This window comes from Molossus molossus, unplaced genomic scaffold (genome assembly GCF_014108415.1).
Source record: "Molossus molossus isolate mMolMol1 unplaced genomic scaffold, mMolMol1.p scaffold_m16_p_10, whole genome shotgun sequence".
In the NCBI taxonomy this organism is placed as follows: domain Eukaryota; kingdom Metazoa; phylum Chordata; class Mammalia; order Chiroptera; family Molossidae; genus Molossus; species Molossus molossus.
In genome coordinates this window covers 104,441,817-104,454,342 of record NW_023425345.1, presented here as the reverse complement: position 1 = coordinate 104,454,342, position 12,526 = coordinate 104,441,817, and the positions used below count along the sequence as shown (strand labels likewise).

General features: G+C 42.5%; 1 protein-coding gene across 2 annotated transcripts in view; it reads left to right on the top strand.

Annotated features, from left to right (window-relative positions):
• FRY (FRY microtubule binding protein) overlaps window positions 1-12,526 on the top strand; it is a 309,064-nt gene that overhangs the window by 101,619 nt on the left and 194,919 nt on the right. For both annotated transcript variants that reach the window (XM_036251399.1, XM_036251398.1), the window contains exons 8-10: window positions 4,375-4,543; window positions 7,007-7,099; window positions 7,196-7,294. In XM_036251399.1, coding sequence (XP_036107292.1) covers window positions 4,375-4,543; window positions 7,007-7,099; window positions 7,196-7,294 — 361 coding nt within the window. The remainder of the gene's footprint in view (window positions 1-4,374; window positions 4,544-7,006; window positions 7,100-7,195; window positions 7,295-12,526) is intronic.

The window sequence follows — 12,526 nt, the reverse complement described above, 5'->3', positions numbered from 1 at the left end:
ACATTTTTTGTTTTTCTTAGTTTTTGTGAATTATGCATAACAATATTGGTTATGTCTAGAATGACCTTTCTTAGTGACATCAATTTGGGGTTAGTTGTGAATGAATTGAGCAACATTGTCAAAACTAAACAGTATTCTACGGTTGCAGGAATTTCCATATTTGGTCAGATGTATGATACACCAGGCCAGTGTTTTCTTGCCAACAGTGGCTTTTTATATTCTTATGATGTCAATATTTGTTCCAATCCTACAATAGCAGAGTGTGAGAAATGTCTCAGTATGGAGAAGGCTCCAGTACTTGCTGTCATAGGAGAACCCTTTGGCCAGGGGGCTTGTGCAGTTAATCACAGTACCGTGTGGTCCTCACAACCAGCACACAGCTAACCTTTCTGATAGACAGTGCAATCTTACGCTGGGGTCGTGCTGTGAGTTATCATACTACTTTGTTCTCGCCAGTGCACCGGGACCATCACTTTATCACTGCCTTAGAAAGTAATGCTTCGTTTTTCCTCCAGGAAAGAGGGTGTGTGCTTATCAGGTCCAGGATGGTTATTTCTTTTTAAGAATAAACTTGGGTAAAGTAACAATTCTAATTTTAGATTTTATGTCTAGTGCCCAATGATAATGCATATGAAATATTTTCTTCATTATAACTTCAGTTTTTCATACTTACTTAAGTCTTAACAGAATCACTATTTTTAATCTCATTTGTGATAATATGCTTAATTCTTGTCCTTAAGGGAAAACATTTTTGCTGTGAGGTAATATTCATTTATAGTGTTAACTTTATTCAAGTCAATTAAGTTAAAATTAGGTATTTTAAGGTAAGCTTTTCTTTTTTGGTTAAAATGTGCTATATTCATTCAAATACTGATGATTACCTCTAAGATTCATAGATTTCAAAACTACTTTGTCTTATGTGATATTATACACACACACACACACACTCTACTTTCACCTTTATAATATGTCTTGTTCATTTAAAAAAAAACAAATTTCCCTTTGTTGATTTTAGAGAGAGGAAGGGAGAGGGAGAGGGAGAGAGAGAAACATCAATGAGAGAGAACATCGATTGGCTGCCTCCTGCATGATCCCCACTGGAGATTGGGCCCACAACCCGGGCATGTGTCCTGACCAGGAATCATACCGGCGACCTCTTGGTGCATGGGTCAATGCTCAACCACTGAGCCACACCAGCTGGACATGTACTGTTCATTTGAAAGCAGAAGTTGTTTTTATGTGAATGTATAGCAGCAAAGCCTGAGCAATCATTTAGTTAATGTATTTACTAAGACAATACTAAACACTAAAGCAATAGTCATTGAAAATAAATTTATTTTTCTCTAAAATTATTTTAAGGGAAAATAGATTTTAGTACAAATAGATTTTTGAATTATTTTTATGCTAAAATAACAAGGTTATGTCATTTGGAATTTTTTTTAAAGTAAAAGATAGCCATGTTTATTTTTAAATGAGAAATAAATAGACTTTATCCACTAGCTCATGAGAATATTGAAATAGTGAGTTATACAAATAATCTTCCTTCTCTTGCCTTGCCTTGTTTTGGTTATGAATAAGAAATGAGAAACTTTTTTTAGTATCATATGGTCTTTGAAACAATATAACTCTCACCTATAAGATTAATTTTTCTTTTTAAACTCTCACATTTTATTATTAACTTTTATAATCTTGATCGAAAGTCACTTTCATTGCTTTCCATGCCATTTCTTCCCCCTGCCTTCTCTCCATCCCTGCCCAAAAACCTCTGCATGCCCCTCACTGAACTCAGCCCCCCTGAAACCTCTATCCAGCTGCAAAGGGCCCTCCCTTCTCCAGGCCGTCTCCCTTCTCTAAATGCATCATTCACGTGAAAGACCGTGGAAGAGATGAGAAATGATCTCGCCTGGGCACACAACCTCCCTGAAGGACCAGAGAGAGCCAGGCAAAGTGTTAGACACATGCTAGCATACCTGAATTATTATTATTATTATTATCATCATCATCATCATCATCATCATCATCATCATTCACATGGCTCATTGTCAGGGATACATTGTTTTATCTTCCCAACTGAACTGTCCACTGTTCTAGATAGGGCTGGGGCTACATTTCATAGTTCATAACTGTCATTAACTATGCCACTGGATTATAGCGGAAATTCCTGGAATTCGCATCAGAAAGACCTGGGTTTGAGTCTCTTCTTTGTCACCTTAGTCGCCCAGATCTGTTTCTTCCTTTGTGAGATGGAAATGCAGTCAGTGCCTGCCTGAGGATTGCTGGGAAGGTAAAAATGGGAATGAGCATATAACAGACATCAAATGTACACCCTCTTTTAAATGTGTCTGGTTGTTATCCTGATTCAGACCAGACTTCAGAAACCACAGCACATCTGAGTCATTCACGGGGCTTGGGCTCACCCTCGGAGTTTCTTGTCCAGGAGGTCTGAGGTGGGTCAGAGGAGGTGCGTTTGTCACAAGTTCCCAGGTGATGCAATCTGGGGACCACACTTTGAGAACCACCAGTCTGAACACACCATAGCATGAAGGTTAACAGCGAGGGCTGTAGAGCCAGACACTTTGCTTAAAGTTCTGGAGAGCCAGACACTTTGCTTAAAGTTCTGGCTCTGCCTCTTACCAGCTATGTGACTGTATCACCTTACAAAACCTCTGCCACAAGTTCCTTTTCTGTAAATGGGGCATTATAATAGCACCCACTAGAGTGGTCATGAGAGTTAAATGAGTTACTCTGTATGAGACGCATTGAACTCTGCCTACACCATTACCATCACCATCACCATCTCCATCTCCATCATCATCACCATCTCCATCATGATCACCATCTCCATCATGATCACCACCACCACCACCACCACTACCACCACCATCACCATCTCCATCACCATCACCATCACCATCTCCATTACCATCTCCATCATGATCACCAACTCGATCACCATCACCATCTCCATCACCATCTCCATCACCATCTCCATCACCATCACCACCACCACCACCACCACCACCACCACTACCACCATCACCACCATCACCGTCACCATCATCAATTCTTTTTCTGCTATAAGAAGTAGAAAAGAATGATGACATTGGAGTTTGGGATTTATATTTTCTGCTCTGTTGTGTTCTTAAAACCTTTTCTAAAAAAATGTAAAATATATGTAGCAAACGTAAAGAAAAAAATCCATACATTGTTTAGAAAAAGACAATTTTAACCAGTTGTTACCATATGAATACCATGTCACCTCCTCCACCCAAGCCAAGAACTAGAAAAGTGTCAGCTGTCATGAAGCCCCTTGGATCCGGCTTGTCAGTCATACACCCTGTTTGCTGCCTTTTAGGGAAACAGTCTCTGCATGTCACCTCCCTCCTTATTTGTCCTAAAGTTTCTACTTTGGGGTATCAAGAGTTGCTGTTCCATATTTCTGGGCTTCTGCTGTTGGGTCTTTAACTTCCGTCATCTCAGTTACCCTCTCTCATCATGTCTTGTTCCTTTTTAACTGATATGGATCCTCAGACTGATGGTATCAGGAAACCAAACACCGTGAGCCTTAGAACACTTCCCCTGTGTTCTCTCTGAGGTCACGGAGAGACCAGCTGTCTGAGAAGCTGTGTGGATAGCCTTCATGTGGATGTTCCTGCCTCAGGGACCTGGAGGGTCTGCTACCACCTTGAAGCCTGAGACCTGTTCTTTTTTTAATCCTATACAATGATTTTGTCATTAATATTCTTAATTATTAATATTAATTTACTTTCAAACAGTACAAATGCTGTAAGTTCCTTGAGGACTGTTTGTTGTTGCAAATTTCCACACATGTAATAGAGCACGTACACACCTTCTAGAGCTGATTTAAATTTTCCTGTTACTAGGTTTTCCTTTCATCTAAAAATATTTTCTTCAATAACCATGAACCTAAAACTGTAAAGGAAACAACAACATAAAACGTTGGGAGTGGATGTGGGATATTTCTGGGCATTGTTCCCGGTCACTGTCAGAGCTACTGGCCTGGTGTGCTGTGGCTCAGATGCGCACAACTTCAGGCCCTGGGTCGCCAGTGGGTTGGGAATTGCTAGGCCTGAGGAGACGGAGCTGATTGAAGACCTGTGCCATCCTGAGAGGATCTGTATAACCCTGGATTTTAGCCCCAGCCTGAAGGAGAGGTGGCGCATCTTACAGAACAACAGAAGGGAGATGGGACTCTACCAAATCCCCAGTACCAGCTCCTATCAATGGCAGCCACTGTGCTTTGATTTGAAGGACCCCCATCCCTGTGCCCTGTCACCCCGATATACTGGAGGGCCTCCATTACAGTTGCTCTCTTTCCCATTATTTGATAAATCACTCAGGTTCTCTTCTTAGATTCCATGCTGTGAAGAAGAAATTTATGGCAGAGCTCAAAGAATTACGGCACAAGGAGCAGAGCCCATACATTGTTCAAAGTATCATCAGCCTGATCATGGGGATGAAGTTCTTCCGGATCAAGATGTATCCAGTGGAAGACTTTGAGGCCTCTCTTCAGTTTATGCAGGTACTGCCTCTGGCAGAGGGCGGGGGACTCACCTGGAATGTGAAAACCCATTTACTTGTCAAGGTGGGAAAAAGGCCTACCTTTTCCTTAATGATTCAGAAAGGGCTTTGTAGCCCTGTCCAGTTTGGCTCAGCGGTTATTCGAGTGTCAGCCCACGGATCAGAGAGTCCCAGGTTCGGTTCTCGCTAAAAGGGCACGTACCTCGGTTGCAGATTGTCCCTGGCCCGATTGGGGTTGTGTGGGTGGCAGCCAGCATTACTTGGCTATGCTAATTCATAGGCATCAGAATATTAAATAATGAAGAGATCTTTTTTAGTCATTGTCCCAGAAGGAATTTTAAAAATTAAGCAAACCATACAGATTTAGGTGTTGAGGACACAGTGTTTACTGTTACGTGCTAACAAAGAATTGCTGCTACTGAGGGCTCCACAGAATTGCACTGTCGGAGTTACAAAGCTTGAGTGTTGGAAGGGATCTTTTGTAATACTGCTGTGGATCGGGCGTCATGAGGGTCTCAATAAAGAGGTAAGATGTCAGGGTTATGAATATAGCCTGGGCCACTTCATCCTCATTAAGACAGCTAGGAAACAAGACAGTGTCAGCAGAAAGATGGAGAGAAATGGGCACCCTCATGCGCTGCTGGTGGGAATGTCAGGTAGCACAATAGCTCTGGAAAATGGTTGGGCAGCTCCTCGCATGGTTAAATCTAGAATTACCGTGTGATCCAACAATCACCTCAAGGTATATACCCAAGAGAAATGAAAATATATGTCCACACAGAAACATGAATGTAAATGTTCATAGCAGCACTGTTCACAATAGCAAAAAAGTAGATACAACCGATGAGTGAATAAGCTGCATGTGGTCTATCCATGCACTATGATTTGGCCATAAAAAGGAATGAAGTGCTGACACCTGCTACAACATGGATGAACCTTGAACCTGGTATGCTAAGTGAAAGAAATGGGTGCCAAAGGCTCCATACATGATTTCGTTTATAGGAAATATCCAGAAGAGGCAAGTCCATAGAGACAAAGTGGTGTGTAGGGCTGGAGGGAGGGAGTGTGGCCGGAGGCTGGGGATGACTGCAAAGGAGAGCAGAGTTTCTTTGGAGGATGATGAAAAGGTTCTAAGTTTGATTGTGGTGATAGTTTTACGACGGTGAATATACGGAAAGCCGTTGAATTGTACACTTAAGTGGGTGAGTTGCACGGTATGTTAACTATCTCTTGAAAAAGCTATTTGAGAAAAAAAGAATATAGGCTGTATATCAGACTTCTTGGGTTTGAATTCAAGCTTCAGCACCTAGCAGCTCGGTGACCTTGGGCGGGTCAGACGTAAGGCCCTCCCCCGCCCCGCCCCGCTCTCACCTGCGCAGGGCCACAACGTCACTGACCTAGGAGCTTCCGAGAATTCTCAGTACTGCTATATTTTTGGTTTTTTTATTCCTCTCACCTACTAATTCATGTATCTATGTCCTTGAACGACAAGCTGAGGGAATATTTATATGCACATGCAGAATAATGTAGGGAAGGGTCACAGTACTGGGAACCATAAAGCCCGTCCTGTCGTCAGTGACTTTCCACGCTGACAATGCCAACCTTGGACTGAGGTCCGAGTATGATGTTGACGGACTGGGGACTTTGGTGACTGTCTTGGCGATAGTCCCGATGTTGACTGAAAATAAGTGGTAATAGCTAATATAGATATTAACTTGTCATCCCAAGTACATGTAGCCTTCGACTCTTCCATGAAGACAGTACCTAGTAAAGACCACAGTAAGTTACTACCAAGGCCAGACAGGAGAAGGGGGCTGGCAGACTCTTAGACAGGTCAACTCCTACGTGGTGATCCCTTGGCAACCAAAAATACCCTTCCATTGACAGCAGTCCACAGGCAAAGAACCTTGCTTGAGGAACTATTGCAAAGTTTTCTTTGTCTAATGTGGGGAAGAGAAGCCTTCCAAACTTGCTTGTGAAATAATAAACACACTTAAAATTCAGGGCTAGTATGTAAACAACTCTGTGTACCCAGTCAGGGCCTAAAATAAATGTAATATCTTCTTCCTCTTTCCCATGTTTACCTTCTCTGGTGATCTGTGTTTCTGGGTTAATCCAAGGCTCAGGGCAGCACACGGTGGTCAATAGAAATTTGTTGGAAATGAATGACTGATCCAGTTAACCAGAAAGTCAGCAGATGAATGTCTGCATGGATGCTTTGTCCTTTCAACTCAGTGATTTGACACGGGAGTAGGAGGGGAGTGAGAACCCCAGCCGCAGAAAATGTCATTGGGGCCATTGTGAATTTTCATGTAAATGCTGAATCCGTGGTTTTTTTGATAGGTTATGGAATACATAATGTTAGTTTGTGTGGTGGAATTAGGAGCTATTTACTTACAGTTGTATAAATACATTTCATGTGCATCTCATGTGCCCCACCCTTCACTCTCTTCCTGCTTCCCAGGAGTGCGCACACTATTTCCTGGAGGTCAAAGACAAAGACATTAAGCACGCCTTGGCCGGGCTTTTCGTTGAAATTCTTGTCCCGGTTGCCGCTGTGAGTTGTTATATTTTCTTTTCTAAGAACTTCTTCAAATTCATTAGAGAATCAACAATTTAATTTATATAATATTAACATGCATCTCTGTTACAGGCTGTTAAAAATGAAGTCAATGTCCCCTGCCTTAGAAACTTTGTTGAAAGTCTGTATGATACAACGCTGGAACTTTCTTCTCGAAAGAAGCATTCCTTGGTTAGTAGCTATGAGAAAATCCAAAACATGGAAGTGCAGAGACTCAGATTCCTGCGCTGGAATCTGTTCGAGAGTCACGGGCACTGCACTGATAGGAGGACACCTCCGGCTCCCTCAGAGAACGGTAGCTCTTGAACACTTCGAGCTCGCACTTAATGTTAGCCACGGTTGAATCGTGGTAATGTAAGGGGATTAGACCGTGTCACCTTGGAGGACCCTTCTAGTCCTAAGGATTGTGTTGTTGTTTTTTTGAGATTGGCTTAACTGATTTTTGTTTTAATTTCTGGGTAATTTTTCCAATATGAAGGCTAAAGTTTATGGTAACAGTTTATCTTCTCAGTCCTCAAGAGTCTTCTTTGGCTAGTTCCTGTTCCATATTCAGAACCAAAACATATCCAGTGGGTAGGAGAAGGTGGGACACAGCTAATTGCCCATAGGAAAGGTTCTATGAAAGGCTGAAAAAACGATTTTTGGGAAAGCTTTTATACTAAGAGCAGCCCAGAAAATTATTTTGAATTTCTACAACCTTTTGCCCTCAGGGGTAAATAAAGCTCTGGTTTATGAACTGGCAAGGGTTACACCGCTGTAATTGCAGTGGTGTGGGGGAAGCAGCTTGCTTAGGTCACTGGTTACTGGCACAGGTGATGCTAGTCCTCCAAGTGTGAACGTTGCCACCGTTATTCAAGCAGATACTCACACCTGCTCTGCTGGTAGCAGTGACAAATCTGCTCATTTGTCTCCATTCTGTAGTTTTTGTGACTGATGGCTTGATTGTGTGGTTTTTGTTATTATTTTTGTTATAGATTACTAGCCTGAATTAGAAAAAGATAGCAGAGTTCAAAAATCAGTTTAAAATTTCATTGATTTAAAAAAAATTTAGGCCCTGGCTGGTTTGGCTCAGCAGTTGGAGCATCTGCCCGTGGACTGGAGAGGCCTGGGTTCGGTTCCCACTAAGGGCACGTACCTTGGTTGCAGTTTGTCCCTGACCCTGGTTGGTCGTGTGGGTGGCAGCCACTCTATGTGTCCCTTCACATCGATGTTTCTCTCTCTCTCTCTTCCCCACTCTCTCCCTCCCAATCTATCTGAAGATAAATGTAGAAATGTCCTCAAGTGAGGATAAAAAAAAGAAAAAAATAATTGGGGCTTTCAGTCAAGATGGTGGCATAGGTAAATGAATACTCACATTCTCCCACAACTACATCAAAATTACACTAAACTGCATAACAGTAATCATTCAGAACCACCTGAAATCTAGCTGAATGGAAGTCCTACCATTAAGGATATCAGAATGAGCCACATTGAGACTGGTAGGAGGGCTGAAGATGCTGAACAGGCTGGTCCCACACCCATGTGAGGAGCAAGGGGTCCCCGTCCCACGCCAGGCCCCCCAAGGCAGGGCTCCAGGGTCAGGAAGAAAAGTCCCATGCTCAGCAGTTAGAGCATCGGCCTGCGGTACAGAGAGACCCGGGCACATACTTCGGTTGCACTTTGTCCCCGGCCCTGGTTGGTCGTGTGGGTGGCAGCCACTCGATGTGTCCCTTCACGTCGACGTTTCTCTCTCTCTCTCCCTCCCACTCTATCTGTACAAAAAATGGAAAAATATCCTCGGGTGAGGATAAAAAAAAATTTAAAAAAAACCAGCGGGGATTGAGGCTGAGGGAGACTGAGGCTACTGGAGCCCCAGGCAGCTCCTCTTAAAGGGCCCGCACAGAAACTTGGTCGGACTCACTCCCGCTGAACTCCAGCGCTGGGACAGCAGCTCAAAAGGCACCAGGGACATACAGGGATGAACTGACTGGCATCAGAAGAGGGCTGGGGGAGCAGCTCTCTGCCAGATGCAGTGCTTTTGCTGAGCCCTCCACGGAAAGAGCCAGCAGGCAGACACCATCTGAGTCTCCATCACCCTGGCTCACACTGTTCACTCCACCCTGGTGATTCCCCGAGACCCTGCCCACCAACTTTTAGTTCCACCCAAGCTGCTCCAGTGACTTTTCCATACTAACAGCCTTTCTTGGCTCACACTTCAGACTTTCCTGAGATGTCTCAAATAGGCAGCATCTGGTCTCAGTGTGCCCCATACCTCTCACTAAGTGGCCCCAGCCCTGGCACTAGCAGCAGCTGGCATTGCTTCACAGCTTGGCCTTGCCTGGGCACCTCCACACCCAGCACAAGAAGCTGCCATCTGTAGATCTCTTTGTAGCTCGTGCCAGGTGGCCCTGGGCAGAACATAGGCAGCGACTGACCTTGGTCTGTGCCTCCTGGGAGGCCCCAGAACCAGCACCCCCAGTGGACAGCTTCAGACCACACTGAAGCAACACCACTCAACCACCTCCACAAGTGACACACTCAAGGGGCGGGCTCAGCGGGCAACAGAGCCTTGCTGAAGTAAGTCCGGCTCTGTGGGGTGAGCCCCTGCACAGCTGATCCTCAATGGTGGTGGCAGCCAGTCCTTGCAGTGCATAGGCCTGGGGGTCAGTTCCTCCCATTGATGTGCCAACAACAATCAAGGCTCAACTACAAGAGGAGAGTATACACGGCCCTCACAGGGGTAGAGGGCACATTTGGAGTACCCAGCTCAGATGAACAGGGAGGCTGTGCCACTAGACCCAACAGCACACCTGCTACATAAGGCCAGTCTACCAAGCCCAGGAGACATAACAGTTTCACGTGATACGTAGAAACAAACACAGGGAGGCTCCCAAAACAAGGAGACAAAGAAACGTGTCCTAAATGAAACAAAACTCTAGAAAAAGGACTAAACAAAATGGAGGCAGGGAATCTACTAGATGCAGAATTCAAAACACTAGTTATAAGGATGCTTACCGAACTTAGGAAAAGAGTAGATGAACTTAAAGAGAACTTCAATAGCATGCTAAAGGACATAGAAACCATAAAAAATAACCAGTCAGAAATGAAAGATACACTAATTGAAATGAATAATTTACAGGAATCAACAGTAGAGCAGATGAAGCTGAGAAAATAAATAGTGATTTGGAATATAAGGAAGCTGAAAACACCCAATCAGTACAGCAAAAAGGAAAAATAATCCAAACAAATGAGAATAGTGTAAGGAACCTCTTGGACAACTTCAAGTGTACCAACATTGCATCATGAGGGTGCTGGAAGGAGAGGAGAAAACAAGAAATTGAAAACCTATTTGAAAAATTATGACTGAAAACTTCCCTAACCTGGTGAAGGAGATAGACATACAAGTCCAGGAAATGCAGAATCGCAAACAAGATGAACCCAAAGAGGCCTGCACAAAGACATATCATAATTAAAATGCAAAAGGTTAAAGACAAAGAGAGAATCTTAAAAGCAGCAAGAGAAAAGCAGTTAGTTACCTACAAGGAAGCTCCCATAAGACTGTCAGCTGATTTCTCAACAGAACCGTTGCAGGCCAGAAGGGATTGACAAGAAATACTCAAAGTGATGCAAAGCAAGGACCTACAACCAAGATTAGTCTACACAGCAAAATTATTATCTAGTTATTTGTTTGTTTTAATTTACTTTATTGGGGTAAAATTGATTAATAAAATTGTATAGTTTTCAGGTGTACAGTCCTATAATATATTATCTGTTTATTGTAGTGTGTGTTCACCAGCAAGTCAAGTCTCTGTGTATTACAATTTATCTCCCCTTTACCCTTTTCTACCTCCCCCACCCTCCTTTTCCTCTGGTAATCACCATACTGTTATTTGTGTCTATGAGGTTGTTTAGGTTTTTTTTGTTTGGTTGGGGGTTTTTTTGTTTGTTTTTTGCTTAATCCCTTCACCTTTTTCATCTAGCCCTCTTACGTCCTCCCCTCTGACAGCTGTTAGGCTGTCCTCTGTATCTATGAGTCTGCTTCTATTTTGTTAGTTAATTGTGTTCATTAGAGTCCACATATAAGTAAAATCATATAGTACTTGTTAGTCTTGAAACCATAAAAATCCTAGAAGATAATAGGCAGTAAAATCTCAGACATTTCTTGTAGCAATATTTTTGCTGATGTATCTCTTTGGGTAAGGAAATTGAAAAAATAAAATAAAGATGGGACTACATCAAAATAAAAGTTTTTGCACAGCAAAGGAAACTATCAACAAAGTAAAAAGATAACCCACCGAATGGAAGAACATATTTGCCAATGATACATCTGATAAGGGGTTAATATCCAAAATTTATCGAGAACTTATAAAACTCGACACAAAAACAAACGATCCAATTAAAAAAATGGGAAAAGGACCTAAATAGACACTCCTCCAAAGAGGACATACAGATGGCTAATAGACATATGAAAAAATTCTCAACATCACTAATTATCAAAGAAATGCAAATTAAAACCACAATGAGATAATCACCTCACACCTATCAGAATGGCTATCATCAATATGTCAACAAACAGCAAGTGTTGGTGAAGATGTGGAGAAAAGGGCACCTCATATAGTGTTGTTGGGAATGCAGACTGGTGCAGTCACTGTGGAAAGCAGTATGAAGTTACCTCAAAAAAATGAAAAATGGAACTTCTCTTATGACCCTTCAATCCCACTTCTGGGAATATATCCAAAGAAACCTGAAATACAAATGTGAAAGAATGCATGCACCCCTACTTTTATTGCAGCATTATTGACAACAGCCAAGATTTGAAAGCAGCTTAAGTGTCCATCAGTAGATGAGTGGATAAAAAAGCTGTGGTACATTTACACAGTGGAGTACTGCTTGGCCGTAATATAAAGAAGGAAATTATATCTTTGTGACTGCATGGATGGACCTGGAGAGAATTATGTTAAATAAGCCAGTCAGAAAAAGGCAAAGCTATGATTTAGAATCAAAGGACATATAAAGAGCTTCCCAGACAAGGAAAAGCAAATGGACTTCATCATCACCAAACCAGTATTACATGGAATATTAAAAGGTCTTTAAGAAGAAGAAGGGGTTAAAAGTTAAAAAATATGAATAATAAATGACAATAAATACATGTCTAGCAACACTTTAATCTAAAGAAACAAAATAAACTAACAGAACAGAAACATACTCATAGATGCAGAGAACATTTTGATGCTTGCCAGATGGGAGGGGGCCTGGGGACATGGTGAAAAGGTGAAGTGACTGAGAAGTACGGATTGGTGGTTACAGAGCAGCCGTGGGAGGTGAAATGCAGCCCAGGGGATATAGTCAGTGATAGTCTAATAACTGTGTGGTGTCAGAGGGTGCGAGAGTCATCAGGTTGATCACTTAGTAAGTTATGTAATG